Source organism: Procambarus clarkii, chromosome 55 (assembly GCF_040958095.1).
Source record: "Procambarus clarkii isolate CNS0578487 chromosome 55, FALCON_Pclarkii_2.0, whole genome shotgun sequence".
Classification (NCBI taxonomy): domain Eukaryota; kingdom Metazoa; phylum Arthropoda; class Malacostraca; order Decapoda; family Cambaridae; genus Procambarus; species Procambarus clarkii.
In genome coordinates, this window is record NC_091204.1 from 23,405,583 (window position 1) to 23,428,059 (window position 22,477).

Consider the following 22,477-nt stretch of genomic DNA (forward strand, 5'->3'; position numbering starts at 1 on the left):
AATATATTAGCATATTGTGTATATATAGGCATAGGATAGGTTAGGTTAGGTGTTTAGGTTCTGTTGGCGATTATTTGTATTTGTAGTACGTGGGTGAAGCATTTACAACATTGTGATTCAAACAAAATACGTCAGTGAAGCACTTGTTCCGGATATGTTCGAACGTCAGCAGTTGTGGGTCGTGTGTAAACCGCTTTTCATTCATAAACAGGGGGTTAGGCGGGTGCATGGAATCACTTTTGGATCTTTGTTTGGAGGACGGGCTGGCCTGGCGATGGTGGGCCTGGACCTGTAGTGCTTGTTAACATGGTTTGTTTCTTATCATAATATATTTATTATTGTTTAATTTGTAATCCCTTATTATATATTATTAACATTAACACAGCCTGCTTTACGTGTACAAGAGTGGGTAATAAAAACAATGTTTTGTATTCCATTGGAGTAGTTACGGCGGTGATAACAAGCAGAGTCAAGCAGTTATCTTCTTAGACTCGTTCTAGTGCCTCGCAGTTGTTACGAAGACGTCAGACTGCAGGAGAAGCTAGCGTGTGAGCTTAGCGAGGCTATGTGAAGGCTGCCTTGTGACTGACTGCTCAGATCTCTCCGAGCTCTTGTGGTGATTTGTAGTTGTGTGTTCTCGTCAGGTCCAGTGACTTGTAAGTGTGTGTTAATGCTGGGTCTTGTGGTGACTTGTGTGGTGTGTTTATTTAATCTTATTTTGCTTTTAGTTTTTTCTTAATGTTTTATTTAAAGTATTTGGGAAGTATATTCTAATGTTCATATACCATAATTATCCAATGTTCAGTTTAATGCTAATGAACTGTTCATTTTGTTGGGTTGGAATAGGCCTGTATTGCCTGACCTATTATCTTTTAAGGATGTAGATTTTTAACGCATCAATAAGCTTTTAATGCTGTTTATTTAAAATAAGCTTACTGCCTGCCACGTATGGGTAGGAAAAGTATCGGTTTTGATTACTCCAATCGACAAATTTAGTCTTCACGACGCATGACTTAAGACATTGGTAATAGTTAAAAATGCCGTCTTTGTCGAAAAAGGCTATCTTAAATCTTGGCCTACATTGAAGAGGGGGAACTGTCTAGTTTAGAACTTGCTGGTATAAGGGGAGATAAGATTACCTTGTCGTATGTTACCAAGGGACATTGATTTGGGATTTGGTCTTGGTTCTTAAACCATTAGTTTAAATGTAAGCGGTTTGAGTGAAGGGGCCCCTGGGTAGGCCTGGTAATTGCAAGAGTCGGTTATCAATGTCTTTGATTATTTGTTCATGGTCAGTCTTGTAAACGCCTCTCCATAGGCAGTTTGGAACACTCAAAGGTGGACAAATTACTTTTTTTCCTTCGAAAAAAGTGCCATTAGTTCTTACGAAAATGTGGAAGTCTGTACCGAGGTTGTCAAATGCTCGGGACTAAACGTTCTGAAGTAATTTCACTTTTGAGCTAGACTTCCCGAAGGCCATAATGTCTTTATACCTAGTCGGTATGGGAGGAAGGGACTTTAAAAACCAACTTTGGTGTAAAAGGCTACTAAAGGGATAGACTTGACAGGGTCCTCCTCCAGGATAAATCCGTGGTGACCCACAAGATAAATCTTCAACGTCGGTCAGCCAAGGGAATGGTTTTAACCATTGACATTCTGGTTACTTGGCTATTTTTAGTGGCAGATGTTCGCTCTCCATTTGACAAATTCCGCTTGAAGCGGAATTCTAGAGCAGGAGTGAGCTGGCTGCCAAGGAGGTTCCCTCTGTTGTATTCCACGACTTGGTCTACTAGTACACTGGTTTGGGAGGCGGCGTGGGCACCCAGGGAATGTTACTTAAAGGTGACGAAAGTAGTGACGGCTTCACGGAGCACCGTATTGGAGCCGGTGCAGTTTTACTGAAGGCTTCTGAATAGTTCTGCCTATCCTACCAGAAAGGTGAAACTACACCAGGGCACATCGTACCTCTGGTGTAGAGAAACGGAGCGTAGTGACATGGAGTTTGGTATCAAGGTGTAAGTGTTCAACTCTGAACTAATGGTGTTATGACTGGCAAGAGGCACATGCGCCCTATACTTTAGGGCCAGGGTGTAATAGTCTTGACTGGATGAAATTTGTTGGCCGACATTGTGGGCTGATATTGTGAAGAACACTAATGCAAGCAGAATGGAGGATTTAGTCTACAGAAACTGCATTAGATTGATGGAGTGTAGGGGGAAGGTTTTCTTAAGTGTGCCTCGGGTGGATCTAGCCTGGTAGCGATTCCAGGTTTGTGTGTGTGGGAGATGCAGTGCTTTAAAGTCAATGACTTTGAAGTATGAATAGGGCAACCCATCCTGTTTAAATAAAAACAAAATTTGATCGTAATATCATACATAGGTTCTTAGATATCAGATACTAGTATACCGACTAGTACGGAATTATTTTGAATAAATTTAAGTATTCTTAGGCCTAGTATAGTGGGCATTTACGCTATATAGCCTCCTATCTTGTATTAGGCCTAGGACGGTTAAGATAGTTTTGTTAAAGCAGAGAAAAACTCTGCAGTGTTGGTTTAACATTGCAAGGTTAATAGATGGTGGGAGTGATGAAAGTCGAATTAGTCTTGCCGTGTCTTTATGGTGGACACTCTAATGTTTTATGGAAATGGTTAGCGAGCAAAGTCTCCTAGAGTGGTGAGATGTGATAGTCGTGCGGTATAATCCTCTTCTTTCAGATTTGACTGATTTGTGGTAGGGTATTCTTCTGGTTATAAATGGTTAAAAAAAAATCGGTTGCTTATCTGTTGCTCGGTATAAAAGTATTGGTGTATTTGTTTAACGAGGCTAACCACTAAGCTAGTGTTCTGACCTGATTACTAATTTGTGGTTGTTTGAGACTTGCTGATATGAATGGAATTGTGCACAGATTTCAGGGTAAATAAGGCTGTATTGGTGTTTGAGGGAGCAAGCAAGCCTTCGTAATGGAGTGCACGTTGTCTAGTGAAATGAGTTACTCAAGGTTTTAAGTGTAAGATAGTGTAATGAAAATCCAAAGGCCTGGGTATAAGGCATTGCAGGCATGTCTTAAATTGTGGCAAGAGATTCTTAGAGATTTGTACACCCGTTAATCTATATAAATAAAAATGAATGTGCATGACCGCTAATATCTGAATTCTTCAGATTGCTTCGAAATTTTGACAATGTTTCATTCGAATAGGCATCTTCTATACCTACTATATAGATGCCACCTCTGTGACGGGTAAGAACGGGTTCTTGAAAAACGGCGCCATCTGTTGCACATAATGGCAACATGCACGCTATACTAAATGTCAAATCTTATTTTCATATTTAAATTTATATTTTGAATTATTTTGACATTGTTGGAATAGCTGTTTACCGTACCGTTCATTTAGAGAGTTGCTTTTTTCATGCTTTCATTAAATTTTTTAAGTTTCTTATTTCAGCGATGGGAACACTGATCACTTGATGTCCCCAATTGTGATGAACTTCAGTCCATTTGGGAAGGCATCGGACGAGGGAATGGTGGGGATGGGAAAGTATGTGGGAACGGGGGTTTAGGATAGGGGAAATGGACAGGTGCGTGGTCATGGTGGGAAGGGAAAGGGAGATGGTGGAATGGAGGACGGAGACAGGTGAGGGGTGAATTGGGGGGGGGGGGGGGAGTAAGGACGGTTGCTGTGAGCTCGGCAACGCTTGGGTCACAGAAACGCGTGGCCAGTTTCTGCTACTAGTAAATAATTCCTTACTACACTAGGAAAACTTGCATGAACCAGGCGAAAATTGATTGGCAAAAAATCTTAAAGGTTTCGATAAACATAGAACTCTTAACACCTTGAATAGTTCTAAAGTGTGCTGGGCAGGTTGCTATGACAGCTGTAATGTTGAGGGACGGTGTCAAACCTGATAAGCGTTATCGTAGCTAACAAATCTGAACGGGTCAGTAGACGGTTGATATGGGGTTTTGGTATATTGGGTTGCGATGCTGGGTTAGGATACTGAATCTTAATTTTCAGTTTCTGGAGGAAACCGGATCTTTCGGTGCTATGGCATCTTCATTAACGGTGCCCTCTTCCCATTTTTTAAGGGTAAAGAATAACTACTATCGTGCCGGTTCGGAATGTTAGAGCTCCTGGTTCTTGGTTAAGTGTGGCAACTTTTCTCTGGACACCTGTGTTGGCAGTGCAGGAAGTTGGCCTTCCTGAAACACGACGGGTGTGCGGATAAGTCTTGCGAGATTGGATTTTGTGATGGACGTTACAAAATCACTTGAGTGGGCATCGCTAGTTCAGTTGTGTTGACCATTACATTGAAAGACGAGGCATGAAGAATAGGGACTTGCCAAAAGGTATAAGTTTAGAATGGTCTTAAAGTCGGTTTTGATGACATTTTGACCTGCAAGATGTACTGTAATACAAAACTAGAGTAACGTCGCACTAAAGGTTTATTGACAAGATGATGCTTGGTGTCTGTACCAAAAATTTAGCTTAAAGTATACTATTGCTTGCTATACAGCTGTAGTTGAACATTTTTGGAAGAGCTATAATGGCATAGTTTTCTAGTTAGTGCGTTACTACCGAAACTTTCATATTGGTAATGTTGTTGGTTCCTAATACCAGGGTGGCTGGCTTCCACCCCATATTCTTGTATGTGTTGTGGCAAATTTGTAAGGTTGGTTATGTAAACTAGTACAGGTGTTGCTCCCCTGCGGGGCACCTGCTGGGGTGGCAGCAGCACTAGAGCACAGGGTGGGGTGAAGATGTGCAACACGTACTAGTCACCAGTGTGATGTTTTGATAAATGAACGACGCTACCTACTAATACTTTGTGTATTGTATAAAGACTTGTGCATTATGGTAGACTTGAACGGCATAGCCCTAAATGTTACGAACGTAGGGATGCTTTGGTTATGCAGTATTGCTGTTGTCTCCTCCTCTGTATGTTGGTTTCTTGGGATGTCATTGGTTTTCCTCTTGTGCAGCTTTGGAGCAACATGTTTCGGATTTTTTTCTTTTAGAGGATAGAATAAAGTAAACGGGTTGTTGCTGCTAACTATAGTAAGTTTTTACTGAAGGTTGTAGGCTTTTTGTAGCCTTGGGTACAGATTGTAATGTAATGGACTTTCAATCTCATGATTGAGTGACTGCTGGTTTGGGATCTCTGGTATTTGGTATAAAAACTTGTTGTATAATTTGTTTGGGTACTTCGATATTTTGATTTAGGATATACTCTTTAGGATTTTAAGATAAAATGACTTGCATGGCCAGGTGTAATACTACCTACAAAGTGCAGAGGGTGGGCTCTACTGTATTGTTTCAGTACTGAAGCTGCACTGGTGTTGCATTAGTACGCTGCTGCGTTGTCCAGTATGAAATTTGAAATAGACTAAAGGTGTAATTGTGTTCTGAACGTGTTAATTATAACTAAAATCTTTAAACTGGCAAAGAAGTTTTGTAAAGGAAGCTCTGCAGGGGTTAATTTTGGGTAATTGTTGGTTTTTGTTGGTGTGTATTTGATGTTGGCTCGTTTTCATTAATATATACTGTAGTTAAAGTATTTAACTTTATGTAAATACTGGAAAGTGCAAGAGATAAAAGGAGCCGTGCGTGAATCTTTTATCCTAGTAACCTCTTAAGAATAAAACTAATGGAACACTTTAATACAAAAATATTCTATTTGCACTGTTTCGGCGAGTCAACATTGCATCTCAAACGTAGTGATTTTCACAATTACCAAAGTGAATTGGTTATGAGGTGTCACTGCTGTTGTTAAACCCCCTACAGGCCTCTTAGCAAAATGATTTTGGAAACTGGAGCAGCGGTGGCGGCGGCTGTGGTTCTGGGCACAAGGTTGGCCTACAGGTCCCAAGCCGGCAGGTGCTCCTCCACAAGACACCTCTTGGGGAAAACTGTCATTGTCACAGGCGCCTCTGCTGGTAAGTGATGCCTAGGGGGGGGGGGGCTATTTGTATTGAAGGTAGTGGGCAGGAGTTTGTATTAAATCTTAATATTTCGGTGAGTAGGCTAGAGCTGTAATTTAAAATTTCCATAAGTGGAAGAGCAATGTCACCGTTTTCGATCATGATTATGGAAGATCGAATCGCCTGTAAAACGTAGGGGGGGGGGGAGGGGCTGATGTGGACGTAACTTAAATTATCGTAATTGGTTGTAATATATATATACGGTCCCAGGCATCGGGAAAGAGGCGGTGTATGACTTGGCCAGAAGAGGCGCACGCATCATCCTCGCCTGCAGGAACACAGAGAAGGGCCAGAAGGTTGCAGGTAAGTGTTTCTACTGTTCAGACCCATGTTGGTGTTGAGACTGTACTGACTATGGTTTGCGTCGGGCTTGAACGTTTGCTCCAGACTGGCGTTGACTAAACTCTAGTTCTGATGTGTTTACTAGGTGTTATTCTTATTGTTTATTTCTGGTCTAGATAAGTTTAATTGCATAGTTTTCCTCTGTGAACTTGTCCAACTTCATTACTACTTCCAGACGAAGTCATGAGAACTACACGCAACAGGAAGATGGAAGTGCGTCAGTTGGACACTTCCGACCTGACCTCGGTCAGGGAGTTTGCTGAAGGCGTCCTGGCCACGGAGAAGAGTCTACATGTCTTGGTAAGCAAACTTTCGCTTTCTTTGTCCTTCCCTATACGTCCCATCTTTCTCCCCCCCCTCCCCTTTTTCTAAAGTCCTGGCGCCAGATTCACGAAGTCACGCAAGCACTTGTGAACCTGGACATCTTTTTTGTCGGGGGGGGGGGGGGATTTAAAATTATTATACGGTTAATGAGCTCGGAAGCACCAGGAGGCTGTTCTATAGTTCATAAATGTCTTCATCCTTGTAAAGTTTAAAAAATGTAACCAAAGCCATCAAAAGCTGAAGATGTACACGTTCGTAAGTACTTAATTGGTTCGTGACTCTTGCCGCTGCTCTAGATAAATTTAAATCGTGAATATGGTCACTGAAAGTTAAAGGAGAGCATAAAGTAAAAGTTGTGTACACGTCCCATAACACTAAATTAACAACTTCGGGAACATGTTCACTACGGATTTCTAAGTTAAGATTACACTTCTGCAATGTCCAATAGTTTTGTTGAAAGGGGAAGACAGATGGAGGGTAAAGGACCCAACTCCCTGACGATCACTTTGGTCCTCTGACTCTATGGATAAGTCAGAATAAGCACCGTGGGGAAAGGGGGGGGGGGAAGGAGGCGGGGAAAGGCGGTCAGTATCGCCTTGTGGTGAAGGGGCTCGGGTACATCACCTCCCTGAGATGTTTCAGTCACCCTACCCCTCTTGGGTGTTGTACATGCAAAAGGGCACGAATGTGGGGTCCTTGACTTGCTGGACCACCCGTTGGAGGGGCTGCCTGTGAAGGGCTTTCCTAAGTGGATGCTTGGATCTCTAGGCTGGGGTAAAAGGGATACCGAGGTCTTTGCACCAATGTGGGCAGTAGGACTTGTTAATAAAAGTAGAGCACCGTTGGGGACGACTCGCCCCTTTCCGTACTGGCATGTCCTCGGCTTTCCTGGCTGCCATAAGATGGTATTAGCTTGTCTCTAGGCTCCAACTTGTAGGATTGTTGTATGGAAACTGAACAAAAATCTTTCCTAGGCTCAATGGTCGGGCAGCCAAGCCTCGGTCAAACTATGATGGAAGACCTGTCTGTAGCACCCACTACATTAGGCCCAGAAAGCTACTGCATTGACCATCCCAACCCCCACCATCTACTCAACCCCCCCCCCCCCCCACACCTCTTAGGTTGAGCCCCAAGCCATAAGTGGTGAGCTGTAGTGGCTCCTTTAACAACTGTGCCTTTCTAAACCCCCCCCCCCCTCCCTTCTTACTGGGAGTTGCTGTGCCCCCCCCCCCCCCCCCAGAATCTTTCCAGTGCTAATACGTTCCATGCCTTGTTTGGTCCTAATAAATGGACTAAATACTTTGATCACGACCCTCTGTATCCTGAACGTCCTGACTTCTTCCACCATAAACATCTTGATTTGGTGGATGGATGTTACTTTTCACCCCACCTGTTTCGGTAATTGTCGTTGCTGCCCTTTGTTGGGAAACGGCTGCCTGCTTAATCCTGGTACTAGACACCCCACCACCTGTTAGGTGCTGGAAATATGGGCATGGTGCCCTCAAATTCTAAAGTGCAGTGTCTTGCACCATGTGTGGGACTCTAATCACTCGGAGGGAGTGCTCTTCTTCCCAGGCTTATTGCAATAAATTTCGGTGACGCCCACCCTACCTTCTCCCACACATGTACACTACAAAAGTTGAAGCCATCCTTAATTTAAAGTAGAAAGTTTTTCCTGAAGGAGATGCTACGTCTGCAGTGTACTTTCTTTTGCTAGCACATATTGTGCTGTACCTCGCCCTTCCCTCCTTTGTCAGTCTCGCTAATTTCCAGTTCCTGGACATGCAGACTCCTCACCTGCTCCTTTGTTCTGAACCAAGATGGGAGGGAGTTCCCTCCTGGTCCTACATCTGGCGTTTCCCTCCCAGTAGTCTTCCTAATCTCTCATTTCCCCCCTCCCCCCACACGCCCCCTTTCAGATCATCTTCGTCTCTTGGCCCTCTGCACCACCTGTCTGTCCAGGCTATTATCCACGATCCACCCAGCAATCTTAATGTGGATTGCTCTGGTTTTTCTTTTGTTCAGACTTTACTGATACACGGTACGCTACTGCTGGCACACATGTCTCGGTCATAAACGCAAGCCTGGGTCCTCTCCTTCCTCATTCCTGGCAGGTAAGAAGGCATCGCGTTCTTCCTCGGGACCCCCTCTCGCTGCATCCCCTCGCCTTTCGATGTTAAGGCCCCCCCCCCTCCTGTCCTGGCAAAGGAGGTACATTTGTAGGTTGCTCTTTGCTGAGGTACACTCCCCCTCCTCCTCCTCCCCCTCCTCCACCCTGATTTCCTTGAGCGCCCCTCTCCATTCCCTCCTCCCGCTCTGGACCCTGTCCGCCTCTGGTCTGTCCTCCCGCTCCTTTGACTCCATCGTCCTTACTAAATTTACTCGTCCCAAACCCCAACTTCACTGATCATGATCTTCATTGGTATACTATATTTTTTGTATTCGCCTCTTCAATGTTCTGTTGCTGTTCTCTCATTGATAGTCTATTCAATGGAATCTTAGATTTTATGCAAACTTCCATTAATTCCAACTTCTAATTAGTTTTCACCATTTAGTGTCCAGATGATGCTTGGTACTCTTAGTGGTTACTTTCTGTATTCTCTTTTCCTGCTGGGGCCCTTAACTCTTTCCTGCTCTAGATTTATACCAATATTTTTTCTCCCCCTTCCCCCCCCCCCTGTTTCGGTTGCCTATTCAATGTTCTGCGGCCCATATATTTGCGTAAATAGTATACTTTTCCATCTCGCCCCAAATGTCTTTCCTGTTCTTCAGCACCTGATGAACTCCTTACCAGAGCCTGTGCAACTGTTCAGTGACTTAACCTGTCGGCATAACCTCTACCGTGATGTTCTGACAAGCGCCTGGGTTCACCTTATCAAACCATTTGCCCTCTTCCCTGTCTTCTGAATTAGATTCCACTTGTGTGGATTCTCGTACTCGCGCCCTCGTGTCTTGATCTTTCTACTCTTCTCTTTACTTGGGTTTCACGTGGTAGGTTCTTGACTGACTTCCATAAATGACCATTTTCCCCATCCTTGTTGCCTTTTTTCTTTTCGTGCACTACCTTCCTAGGTGGCAGTTTGCCGAGGCTGACTAGAACCTATTCAACATGCATGCTACTTTCTGACCTCTCCACTCTGCCTCTCCCTCGAGCCGCCCTCCTTTTATGACGCCATATTCGACGTTACCCTCTGCTCTACTCCTAGCTATCTCTTGGTGCACAGTGCATTCCCTGTTGGAATGCCTGCTCTGGCTGTTAGCAGGCAGCCTGGAAGAAACTCCGGCGCTGGCAGAAGGCCAGCGCCTTCACTTGAGGGAAGAATGTAGACTCGTCGGACTAACCGTACACCTAAACGTGAGAGTTGGAAATCTTAGTTGGACATAATCCAACTTTACAGCTAGTTATAGTTGGAAACTAGTTTCCATGTGATGGGGTTCGCCCATGGTTTTAATGCAGTTGCACCTCGGCTCTGATGCCTTTTGATAATCCCTTAACTAGGTATTCAGTCTATAAGTGTCGCTATCTTTGCAACCTTCTGCACTTCTTTGGTCCATAAAACGCCCACGTGTGCCGTACATTGTCCTGCTGAAGGGGCCCTGGTCGCCAATAACTTAAAGAATGGTTACTTTACATTTTCCCCTTGGTACCTGTCCAGTGTTCCCCTCGTGCTCCTGCCTTGCCCTTCTAGGTTATTCTTGGATAACCATTAATTTTTTCACCATATTATATAAACCCGTTCTCTGCATTAGTTAACTACAGAATTGTTAAAATTGACAAGGTGTTCACTCAAAATATGAATCATGAAATGTAAATAGTCATTACTATAGTGCATATTTAGGCATTTGGATTAGGTTACATATTTAGGTTGTTGGCGATTGTGTAGTGTGGGTGAAGCACTTAGAGCATTGTTCTGAAAAGTAGACGGCGAAGTACTTGTTCGAACACAAGTCTTGTAAACCGTTCTTCATTCCATTAACACTCCAAACGCCGTTTAAGAATGTACTTTGGCCTGTATTTGAGGATGGGATGACTTTATACTGGGTGTTTTTAAGACTAGGGTTGGTAGATCTCTATAGTGAGGAATCGGAACACCTTCACTAGGTAAACACAACCTTCAGTTCCCTCACCAAAGTCTTTGGCGTTACATATTTCGGAAATTAACAAAATTCTCTGGTGCAAATATTGACGCCTGAATTTAGCGCAGACCTTAGAAAAAAATGCAAGTCTCAAAACTAGCATACAAGGATGAAAGTATTAGAGCAAAATCTTACATGCTTTGGTACGTGTAGCAGTGTGCATCTAGTAAATCTGTAGACTGAAAATATTTTCTTAAACACTGTACCACTCTTAATATCTCGATATCAATGTTTAATATCAGAGCTTAAGCTTTGATATTAATCACAACGTGGCATTAAACGTGTAGGCTCTATGGCTACTTTGCCTTTTAACTCCAAAGGCAGGATTGGGAGAGGCAATAGGTCTTCCTCCCCCCCCCTACTAGTTCAGTCTTCGGAGTTTACTAGTTTGACACTAGGAAATGCATTGGTTACTAACTGGAAGGTCATAGTAGTTACCAAGACTATCCAAATGTTTTATATTTATCAAGCCATATTCAAACTGAAATTATACCTGAACTGTGAGTCGTGAATTAAATTTTTAAGCAGTTTTTTAGAGCAACTGGAAAAATTGATGTATGGGGGGGGGGGGGATGCCCATACAGCCTAATAATATGCAAAGGTAAAAAGTTGGAGATGGTGTATACGGATAAGCCATACTAGGGTTAACTTTTTTCTTTACTTAAATTTTAGGGGATAGTTTGTGTTTTTAAAGAACTTTATTTCAAATGCATTGCATTCGAGTTACTCGTCTAATGTCACTACCTTTAATTTTGCCAAGAGTAATAAAATTAACATACTGCCTATAGGCTTTATAAAGTATTGGATGCTGTCCATTGCCCATAATGACTGCCGCCCTGACCCATATTACTGTGACAGATGAACAACGCAGGAACGCTGGGCATGGCTGAGAAACGCACCACAGCAGATGGTCTGGAGCTGACTATGGCCACCAACTACTTTGGTCACTTCCTTCTCACCAACATGGTCTTGGGTAAGTGACCTCCGTCACCTTTGTTAAAGGTCTCTGATGTAACTTATGACGATCTTTGTGTAGCTTGTCTTTAATAATGGCATGGCTGCCATTCAAAATTTCCAGCAAGACCTTGTCTAGGTAAATAATCAGTGTAATAGGGCTAATGTCCACTAGCAGAGGCCAAATTCGAGAACTCGAAGGGAGACTTGACTCTGCAGTGTTGCTAGTCCTGTTAGTAGTGGGCTCTAGTGTGGCACACTAATCTTTGTTCCTCTTGTTGCACTACTGCCACAACTGTTTTACTAGCAGTACCCGCCACGCGTTGCTGTGGCTCAGTCTGGATAAGTGGGAAAGAAAGAAAAGGGAAAGTGCAAGTTTCTAATGTTTAATTTTACAATGCTTGTGAGTATACAATATTTTTTTTGTTCCATTGTCTGTAGAGATATAGATTGTCTGGTTTGCCAACTCTAGAACACACTAAATATAATTGTCCATGTAAGAAGCAATCTGTAGAGATATAAACTGCACAATTCTGAAGATTGGCCCAGAGCTTTGTTGGTGATTGCAAACGCCAATCAAATTGGAAATTACAATATCTTAAATTGAAATGGCATATTTGTTAATCATAGGAATGCGAGGAATAAGGACATCTTCACGTTTGAAAGGTCCTGTCAAGATTGTTGCTTCTACTACGACGCTGATTAATTTTTTTACAGCAAGCCGCGTGGCATTTCGAAGTTTTGGCTGGTTGATATTTCGCAACACAATTGGCACGCAGATTTTAAATTGCCGTACGTGTGATCGTATCCCTGGCAGATAGTGAATTAAAGTTGTTGGATAATTAACCGCTTCATCTGCTTCCTTAAGTGTCGACGGACTTGTATGTGTTTGCCTAGCTTTGAATGTTAGACTGAATAATGTTAAATTCGTGTGCGGGATGCTTTGGAAGTGTTGCACGTGGGAGTTTCAATGAATTGCATTTTCGATGGCAATTTCAAAGCAGAGGTAGCGGTTCTTCCACTTAGTAGCAATGTAGCGGGCTATTCCGGACAATGCATGAGCTAAGGCTATGCCATTTTGGGATTGAAATCCTGACAATCAAATAGGAAATGTTTTACCAGTTCTTCCTGTCGCAACTAAATTTCTAAAGCCCGTTATTGACAGTTTGAATTTTGATTGTAAATGCGTTTTCACTTAAGCATTAGATTAGGAATATTTGATTACACATACAACAGATCACACGTATTGTAACTTTGTTCACGACGCTATTCTACATAGAATGAAGCGGCAGCAGATCGATTCAGTGATGGCATTTTCAATTGAGAACTTTGTTCGAGATTGCTAAGCACAGATCTTCAATCATTATCAAAGATGCGTTGTAGATTTCTGCTGTGAAATCTGTTCTTATTTGAATTTTCCTTGTGTATTCGACGTAAAATATCTTGAGCCATGTGCAGTTTATATTTCTTTCATAACTCTGTTGAAGATGGAGAGCCGGTGGTCAATAAGATTTCAAACAATGCACGATTTTGATTTGGATGTGACGTGTAGGACGTGTCATTAATGCATACATCCCAGTGTCGGTCGTTCTCCAATTAATTCAGAGATTGACATGCACTACGGAAAGTGTCATGTGTAACGCTGTTGACAAATCTCAATTGCTGGAAGATATTGATCCAGGCACATTTACCAACAGCATGCGAAGAAAGAAGCATTAGTCTTGATAAAGATGCACGGTGGATGTCTGCCTATAGTAGTTTATTTGAATATGCTAGATTGTCCGTCGACTCTCTCCTCGTTTGCGTCGTTCAAATGATTTTCTACTGGCATTCCACGTGTAAAACGTGGGCTCTTCTGAATACAGCAGACTTTTTGCAAATGTCACTTTGACATAACATGAAGAAAGCAGTAACCGTTGTATCTGGCTAGATTCATAACTGTTGATTGCACACTTGCATCTGTGAAATGTGTTTTACAAGTTTTCAAAACATAACCAATATACTAAAATATTTAAATTCAAACGCAGATCAATCAACACGGCTCGAATTCACCCAATTGCACTGAAATAAGAACAAAATGAAAAACAAAAACAAACTATACTCACAAATTGAACACTATGGTAAACAATGCAGGGCAATTACAAAGGAATGTCACACAAAACAATTAAATCAATGAAAATCAGTCTATGGAAAAATCAATATCAATGGAATCGGAATCTTTGAAATGAAATCGTAACGCATTTTAAATAGTGTTGCTCTTACGTGCAACAGATGGCGCTGTTTTACCAAAAAAGCATGTTTTTTACCTGTCACAGGTGTAGCATGTAGACAGTAGGTATATAAAAACTTGCACATATTCGAATGAAACGTTGACAATTTCAAAGCAATTGGAAGAGAACTTTAAGTTTACAGCATGTTTCACTTCCGTCCTACAGATGGTGCCGATTTTCCAAAATAAGGCATGTATATAGTAGGCAAATAAAAACGCTCATCTATTAGAATGAAATGTCAAAATTTCAAAGCAATCGGGTAAAGAGGTTTCGAAGATTTCCCTCGCATGAAAGTTTTTCAAAATGGCTCCCCCCCCCCCCCCGTCACAGACGTGACATGTTTATAGTATGTATATAAAAACCGCTCGGATGCAAATGGAACGATGTGTAAATTTCAAAGCAATCGGTGAAAAACTTTCGGAGATTAGCTATTTTGAACAAACTAGCATTTAAATTTTTATTTATAGATTTTTAAATGCAGGCATGCAAATAAATACAATAAAACATATCGACGAAGGAAACGGAAAACCACTGGCCAGAAGGACCTAACGCAAAGTTAAAGTATAACGGGAGAAAACTAAAGAGAAACACAACATAAAAAAAAATCAAAACGCAATGTAAACGGGCACACAATCTAATTACTCTTGCCATACTTTTTATTTTGTAAACAAATCAAACATTAGCACCGGCCTGAAGGACGGACAATAAAGCACAACATGAAAGACAATGTACGGCAAAACATCGAACAAAACACAACACGCAAAACAAACACAAATACAAAAGACAGGGCATATACAAACACACAATACCCCCAAGCACATGAACAAAACGCACAAACTACTGGCCTTGAAACAAACAACGGAAGAGGCAAGAGCACAAAAAGATAAGAAACTCACAATTAGCACACAATATGGCAAACAGCCTGAGGGGTGGGGCCCCACACTACACAAAGCACAAACGGGATATTAGCGCACATATTTGCTCGGAAACCGGACCCAATGGGAACTGCACATTAAACGCTTATCAGAGCAACCACCGCTGAGGGTGTAGCACATCCACTAGGGAAGTCTCAACATCCGGAAACGCCCACAAACAAGGGGACCCAGATGGTATCACTGAAGAGGTGAGTTTTTGCCACGTGCCCCACACGCAGGGAACCTGCTCACCAAGAAAGTTCTCTGGCTCGTCACACAGCACTAACTCTGCCATCGTGTTCCAGTGACCCTGTGGTAGCAGACACTGGCAACATGTCCCCTAGGGGCCCCCAATGTGCGTCAATGCATGAACACGCTTGACAAAAGGCACCACCACAGGGGCATCTGCAGCAACGGGCACACAACCACACAACGGCAGGGAACCCAGACGGCACGCATCCTTCCTTAGTCACCACCAAGCCATGGCCAGTACCAGTATCCACACTATCTCTGGCAGCAGAAGCCACCACCTCCAAGTGTGGAGAGCCCCTTGGTGGAGAAAGAACAAAAGGCATGTCAGACACTGGCACCAGCAGTGTACCAGTCTCACACAAGGACCTCCGCCACCACCACCACCATGTAGTGACGCATCCGGATCCACACCGTCGACACCCAAAGACCCAGTTGCTGAAGTTGCCATCATCGGCCCAGGCAGAAGACAAACGTCGGGAACGTTTGGGCTCCGGCCGGATATCGTCAGAGCTGGAGGTGGACCCGGAAATGCTAGCCGGACGAATCGACGCAGAACGGCAGCAGCATCTACCACAGGGAGAACCGGGCCCCACACAGGAGGCTCTGCAGCCTACCCAGCACAGCCCGGACCCGAGGCGAGGCTGTAGGGCCAGGCGCGCCAGCTGAAGAGGAGGAAGGCTGCAACGCCTCGCAGTGATCACCAGGAAAGCCCACGGGAGCAGTGGGGACAGGAGCAGGAAGATCTGACTGCACTGCAACCCCCAGAGGAGGGTTCGCAACAACCAGAAGAATGTTGGGCGACAAGGGGGATGGGGGGGGGGGGGGGGACGCATCAGCTAACGGGACGCTCGCCTCTTCATCCCCGGAGTCTTCCTCCAGAGGGAGCGGTGAGAAATCATCCCAGAACATGTTGACAGAAGCAACTAGAGCCCCAGTGCACCCAGCAGCCTGATGCTCCAACAGGCCACACCGGAAACATCTATGGGGTTGCCGGGCATGGCACACCTGGACGTAGTACCCCATAAGCCGGACAGAAGATGGTATATCTGACTGCATGAGCATCCCCAGGGTACGAATATTCGTCTGCATACCCCCCTGAGGAGAGCGTGTTCACCAGTACACTGATGATGGTTCCAAACCTTTAAGTAATGTCGGAGCAGGTCTTCGGGAAACTCTCGGGGTGCCCCATGCACACAGACATACATTAAGGCACCATTACGGTCCATAATGGACAGCCGGCACCATCTGGCAACGGCAACGAACGCCCCTTGTAACGTCGGAGGAAGTTGCATTATTCCTCCTTCCCCATGAACTTGAGAATAATCTGATGAGCAGTTACATCTCGACACCGTAGATGGCCATCACTGGGGCATGGAGCACACCACGCATAACTATCTCGACTTCCGGGTATACAGTACTGCCAGTGAACTTCAGGCCCATGGAGTTCACACGCAACAGAGGGGAGGAGGGGGGGGGGGGAAGATGGCCTCTCATTGCTAGCTCGCCACATCAACACGTAGCCAAGCAGCAACAGCAGGGAGGGCAGAGACGTACGCACCCCCTGACGAGTAAAGCGGCAAACCCCATTGACCAGGGAGGGTGGGCAAACCGTCCACACACTATGCCTGCCAGGGCACCATCACAACTTCATAGTGGAGCAGCAGCAGCAGCACATTAACAGTGTGCAGGCCTTCGGTCTCCCTAGTTACTATACATCCTTGAAATACCAGTTACCCGTTTCTTGCTGCTGTTGACTAATAGTTGCCGAGCTCTAGTATTAACTTGGTTCCTGGTGTCTTAGCAAAGTGTTAACAATCGTTATAAATGTGTTTATGTATGGCTTAAACCACAAAAGGTGACTAAAAGGTGGGGGGGGGGGGGTTAAATGTTTGTGGAAAATCTGGTATGACAGTAATTTTTCGTGAAAATTAGTGTGCTTAATTGACTCCTTTTGTATTTACTTTAGCTAAATTTTAAAGTTGCTATCTGGGAATGGCTGTAGTAAACATTGAAACCTCATAATTTCACGTAGCTGCTTTTCAGAAATTGAAAAAAAATACATAAAATTGACTATTAAATATCTTTAAATTTCAATTTTATCCTTAGGACTAGTGAAATAAATGCAGTTCAGATCTGCATTGGAAAAGTTTCTAGAAAGCTATAGTTATATAAAGGTTTGGCCGTTTTCAGGTAAATTCAAATGTTGCACATCTCTCATATGGGTAATCACTTAATGGGAACAAATTGCCATCTTAACAGTGAGACTGTTTAGTGATGGCTATTGCTTGCCAGTTGATTAATATATTAAAGTTAGCTGCACAATGTTGGTTACTATGGTGACACTTGGTCATTTTTTGGAAATGGAGAATTTTTATTTCCAACATTCTACACCTTTTCATTTGTAACTTGTGGTTTTAGATAATTATTGAAGTTATTTCTGACACTAGTATCTCTAGCATTTAATAATTTCTAAAAAGATTACCCAAAATTTTTAGGTTTACTAGTAAAATTTCCCCCAAAATATATAGATATATATATAGATATATAGATATATATATATAGATATAGATATATATATCTCTCTATCTTGAATAAGTTTAGATAACTCTTCAAGGTGCAAATTTCATGTATACTTGGATAAATTGGAAAACAATTGTTAATTGACAATAAGAGCAAAGATTCTGCCACCTGTTATTTTGACATTAACCCATTCCCTCAAATTTGTACCCTTACACATAACCTTGCGTTCTGTAAGGTGTAAGATTCGTGCACATTGGCAGATAATCTTTTTCCCATCATGAACCTATATTAAAATTTATGCTATTGTGATAACCAAGTCAGACATGATTTCAGTTGACATTTGATAATTTTTGACCAGTTTGGAAAATTTTAATTTAATTAATTTTTTCTCCTATATATGCTACGATGCTTGAGTTGGCCCATTTGAACCCAATTTCCTATAAAATTAGCCAAAAATGTTTGAAATTTAACAAGTTTCTATTTATTGCATTTTTGGGTGTTTTGGTGCCCCCTTAAATAAAGGTTTAAACCAAAGGTTTAATCCTCCTGGTAACGCTAGTATAACTGATTATAGGCAGTAATGATTGAAGTAGTATCGCTTGTCTAATGGAATGTCTTCACACAATCTTAATTATTTTATTAATCCCTAGGCCTACTGAAGGCTAGTGCTCCAAGCCGGATCGTCAATGTAACGTCAAACCAACACCTCGCGTGCAAGTTGCTTAATCCGGACGACCTTAACTACCAGGTGAGAGCTTACCCTGGATTTGAAGCCTCTTACAACGACAGCAAGCTCGCCAATGTCCTCTTCACTGTGGAACTTTCTCGCAAGCTGTATGGCTCAGGTTAGTCAAGGCAAGGAATATTTAGTGTTAAGGGGGGGGGGGGAGGAAGAACCGGTTTGTGTTGGTTCTTGCTTACGTGTACATGTACTACACAGGTGTGACCGCGAACAGCGTTCACCCGGGGATTGTGTCCACGGAGATCATGCACAAGGAGGGAGGACCCTGGTTCTTGCGCTACTTCGCCGCTTGGCCCATCTGGCTTATGGGAAAAGTATTTATTTTACTGCTATTAACCGTTTCACAAATTACTTGGAACTATAAAGTCTTGCACAATCTTAAATGTGGCTCACATGGTCCCTACATGGGTGTCTGTGAAGGCAGTCTTGTTCTATTACTACTCAAAATGAATATTTTTTTATCTTAAAGGATGCGAAACTTGCTGCCGAGACGCTGATTCACCTGGCAGTGTCAGAGGAGGTAGACGGTGTCAGTGGGAAGTACTTCGTTGACTGTAAGGCAAGTTGACGAATTGTGTAGTTTATATTACCAGAATTGCTATGCACTTGTTTATAGCTATTCTGGAATTTGTTTAAAAGTATTCTGGTAATATCTTTAAATCTTCTAAAATGTCAGATTTGAGTATGAATAGACTTGCTCTAGATAGGTTCAGGCACAGGGCTGGGCTATTTTTAGAGCGAAGTTTGAATAGATACTGAAAGTATTCTCTTTAACAAGGTGTAACTGCCAAATTATTAGTATATTGACGCTGCTAATGTGCAAAACAAATTGGTTTATTCTGCAAATGGTTCGAAAGTTAGAATAAAAGCCTATATTATCGAAATATTTTCGTACGATGTTGTAGACAAATATTCCTAGCACATGACTAGTCGGGACGTCTTGTTTACAGTATCTGATGGCTGATCTTCATTAATTATTAGCTAACATTCTAAAAGGTAGTAATAAAATTTGGTGCCTTTTTTATTGCTATTCTTTTTAAAATGTTGCAGCACAACTACCTTTGTTGCAAAGAACACGCTTGTTGCCAGTCTTATTGGCTGGGCCTAAGGGGGGGGGGGGGGTGGAAGCTTGAGATACTCTAGATGCAATATAGTGTGCCAACCACGTTCTTTGACTTGGGAGGGAATCATTCTTCCTTAGAAACGTTCTGTAGTTTATTTTGAGACTTGTTGCCACAATATAATCCTTCCCCCCCCTCAACACCATATGAACTTGGAACTCGAGTTAGTGTTCCGAGCACTTCTCAAGTTGCCTTTAAATCTTTTTTACTTCCCCGAAGAGTTTCTTGGCCCTTTGATCTTTCTATTTGGTCGAAGGCGACCAATTCCTCACGGCTTCAGTTAGAGGCTGATTCCACCTCAATCTAAGAACTAATCATGGCTTCTCCAGTCAAGAGCTATGACTTGCTCTGAAGCGAGTAGTTCATGGTCTCTTTGTCGCTCTATGGTGGTCTCCTTCTCCTTAAAGATTGGTTATATTTTGGTTCGTTCGACACTAGTTTCTTCGTCGCCCCCATATCTATTGCCTCTGAATGCTCTAAAACCCTTACTAGACTTGGTCTCGTTCCATGCTTCCCGAATAACTGATAAAAGTCTACCTGCATTTTCATGCAGTTTAAAACTGTTGCTTTTTCTGCTTACTCTGCCTCTCCTAAGACTGTCTTGATGCTACAATGTACTGTATAGGGTTGTCTGTTCTGATGTCCTTCATTAGTCTTCTTCCATTCCTCTCCTGTCCCATCCCAAATCTTTATTACCTCAAATTACTATTTAGTAGTAATGGCTTGGCGCTTTCTCCCAATAATTCATATTAATCCTCCATTCCTCCCTCCTACCCTTAGCCTGAAAACTCAAACAGCAGTCCTGTCTAGAATCGTAGTTACTGCTGTTGGTACCTTGCGGCGTACGCTTTTTTTTTTGGCCTTATTTTGCCTTATTTTGACTTGCCCCTTGTTGTGAGCCCTCTTCCCTTTCACCACTTTTTTTTAAAGGGGAACCTTCCAAGCGAGAATCTGTTCCCCTCCCCTATTACTGTTCCATTCTTAGCCACTGCCATGAAGGGAAGTACTTGCAAAGGTTTGCACGACTTTGGCACCCCCCCCCCCCACAATTCTAAATGGTATCTATCTCTTCCAGTTATAAAAACTCTCTGAACAATTTTCTTCACTTCTGCTCCATCACCCTTTTCATATGGGTGCAAGTGCGCCGATGGTGTTTTGTAACACTTCTATTTACTAACTTAACCTACCTTTTGTGTGCCCCTGAAACCTATCATTTGATTGCGTAAGGATAAAGTCTAGTACGCTCTTGATAAATTGCTTTCCCGACTTCAACGTAAATTTGTCATTGGCAGACTGTGCTTGATAGTCTGTCCTTCACAGGATGTTCAGGGTTAACATCCTGTGAAGGATGAAGTGCAGTAATGGTCGGTGGTGAAAGGCTTTGACCGTCTTGTCTAGTCATAAAAGATGTTCATCACATTCTTCAGATAGAATGCACCTTATTACCCAAATTAAGTTTTCCCACAGTCGTGTATCTCCTTATTGAATGACGTGAATTTAGGTACTGTACTATGGCTTTCTCAATTTCCTAATGGTCGGTTTTTCCTCCCTTGATAGAATCGCAGGCGAATCTGGTTTAAAGTATTTCATGTGCGTTTTTGTTCACGTATTGCAATTTTAGGAGATTTGGTGCCCTTTGAATATCTAGCGACAGTGTGCTATATAATCCTACAGGCTTGGTTGCTTTGAATAAAAAAGCAATAAATAACCAGACTTTGTTTCCCCTTTCCATCACAGGTTGGTACAAGTGTACTATAGTGGCATTATCAGGGTTGACTTTTCCTTAGCCATGTTGAACCTTGCACTTGTTTTCCCTGGATCATGAATGCCAGTCTGATTACAACCAGTATCTTACTGCTGGGGAACAAGGGCAAACTGTTAAAGATTGGCCCCTGGTTAACCTTCCCTGAGCTAGGGGTCTGAATATTTTAATGTTGGGGCTAATTATTTGGGCTACATCTTGAAGCCTAGTTTTTGAAATATGGAGAGATTTCAGAAACATTAGCACGGTTGCCTTGCACTAGTGTCGCATGGTGCAAGTATCTAGTAAAGATTAATTCAGTGGGTGTGGTGGATTGGTCTAGTCCTTCAACCAGGAGGGATTTAAGTAGGTCTTGCTGGAAGATTGCCGTGTTGGACTATTTACCATGTGAAATGTACATAGACTAGGGCACTCCTCCTGATGAGTACACGTGTTCACTTGTGCACAAGTTAACAATTACATTAAAATTATCCTCAAATATTGCACAAAGGGATGATTAAAAATGCTGCTCTAACCTGTGTACCTGTCTGGAATGTACACTCGGGACAATGGTGCCAATATTATCATAATTACTTGGGCACCCACACTACCCCCGTCTATTTTCTATTCCTAATTCTTACCCAAATGCTATAGTGTTTCTTATTTAATCAGGAAAGCAAAACCAACGACTTGGCCAAGGACTCGGAGCTGGTTAAGAAGTTGTGGGACGTCAGCGAGCGGCTGGTGAAACTTAAACCAGAAGAGAAACATTACTAGTTGCCCTTCACCACCTGGACCAGACTCCTCCAGCCGCAACCTGGCACGAACCGTAGATTGGATTGACCTGTAGTAGATATTATTGTATTTCATTTATTTTAGCTATAGTTAGTAACTTATTTATTCGAGGGTATTATGCAATTGAATACTAATAAAATTTATCGTCCAAATGTTGTTTGTAAATGTGTAAAAGTCAGAATTAGTGATTACTGTTAAATGCTCCCTCCCCATCCGGCCCGTTGGCGTCGTGAGGGGGCTTGGTGGACGGCTGCCGGAGTGTGATGCTCCGGGGGGCAGTCCTTTTCTGGCCTTGCACTCCTGCTGCTGTCTTCTCTAATTGTGCCGGATCGCTTTTCATTTTCCTTATGTTTCGTTTTTCTCCCCCTCTTCTATCTGCTTCCCCC

General features: G+C 42.8%; 1 protein-coding gene across 1 annotated transcript; it reads left to right on the forward strand.

Moving 5' to 3' along the window:
* Positions 1 to 500: 500 nt before the first annotated feature.
* On the forward strand, positions 501 to 22,243 carry LOC123755757 (retinol dehydrogenase 13). Its single transcript, XM_045738517.2, has 9 exons — positions 501 to 656; positions 5,783 to 5,934; positions 6,190 to 6,282; positions 6,497 to 6,621; positions 11,641 to 11,755; positions 18,343 to 18,537; positions 18,633 to 18,748; positions 18,904 to 18,993; positions 21,969 to 22,243. Exons 2-9 carry the CDS (start codon positions 5,796 to 5,798, stop codon positions 22,071 to 22,073), a joined length of 978 nt encoding a protein of 325 aa, XP_045594473.2. The 5' UTR covers positions 501 to 656; positions 5,783 to 5,795; the 3' UTR covers positions 22,074 to 22,243.
* Positions 22,244 to 22,477: the final 234 nt, after the last annotated feature.

Excerpts from the sequence above, each read along its gene's own strand:
- LOC123755757 (XM_045738517.2), top strand. The coding sequence starts at position 5,796 with ATGATTTTGGAAACTGGAGCAGCGGTGGCGGCGGCTGTGGTTCTGGGC. Across the intron at positions 5,935-6,189 it reads TGTCACAGGCGCCTCTGCTG|GCATCGGGAAAGAGGCGGTG; the intron begins GTAAGTGATGCC and ends ATACGGTCCCAG. Across the intron at positions 18,538-18,632 it reads TCGCAAGCTGTATGGCTCAG|GTGTGACCGCGAACAGCGTT; the intron begins GTTAGTCAAGGC and ends TGTACTACACAG.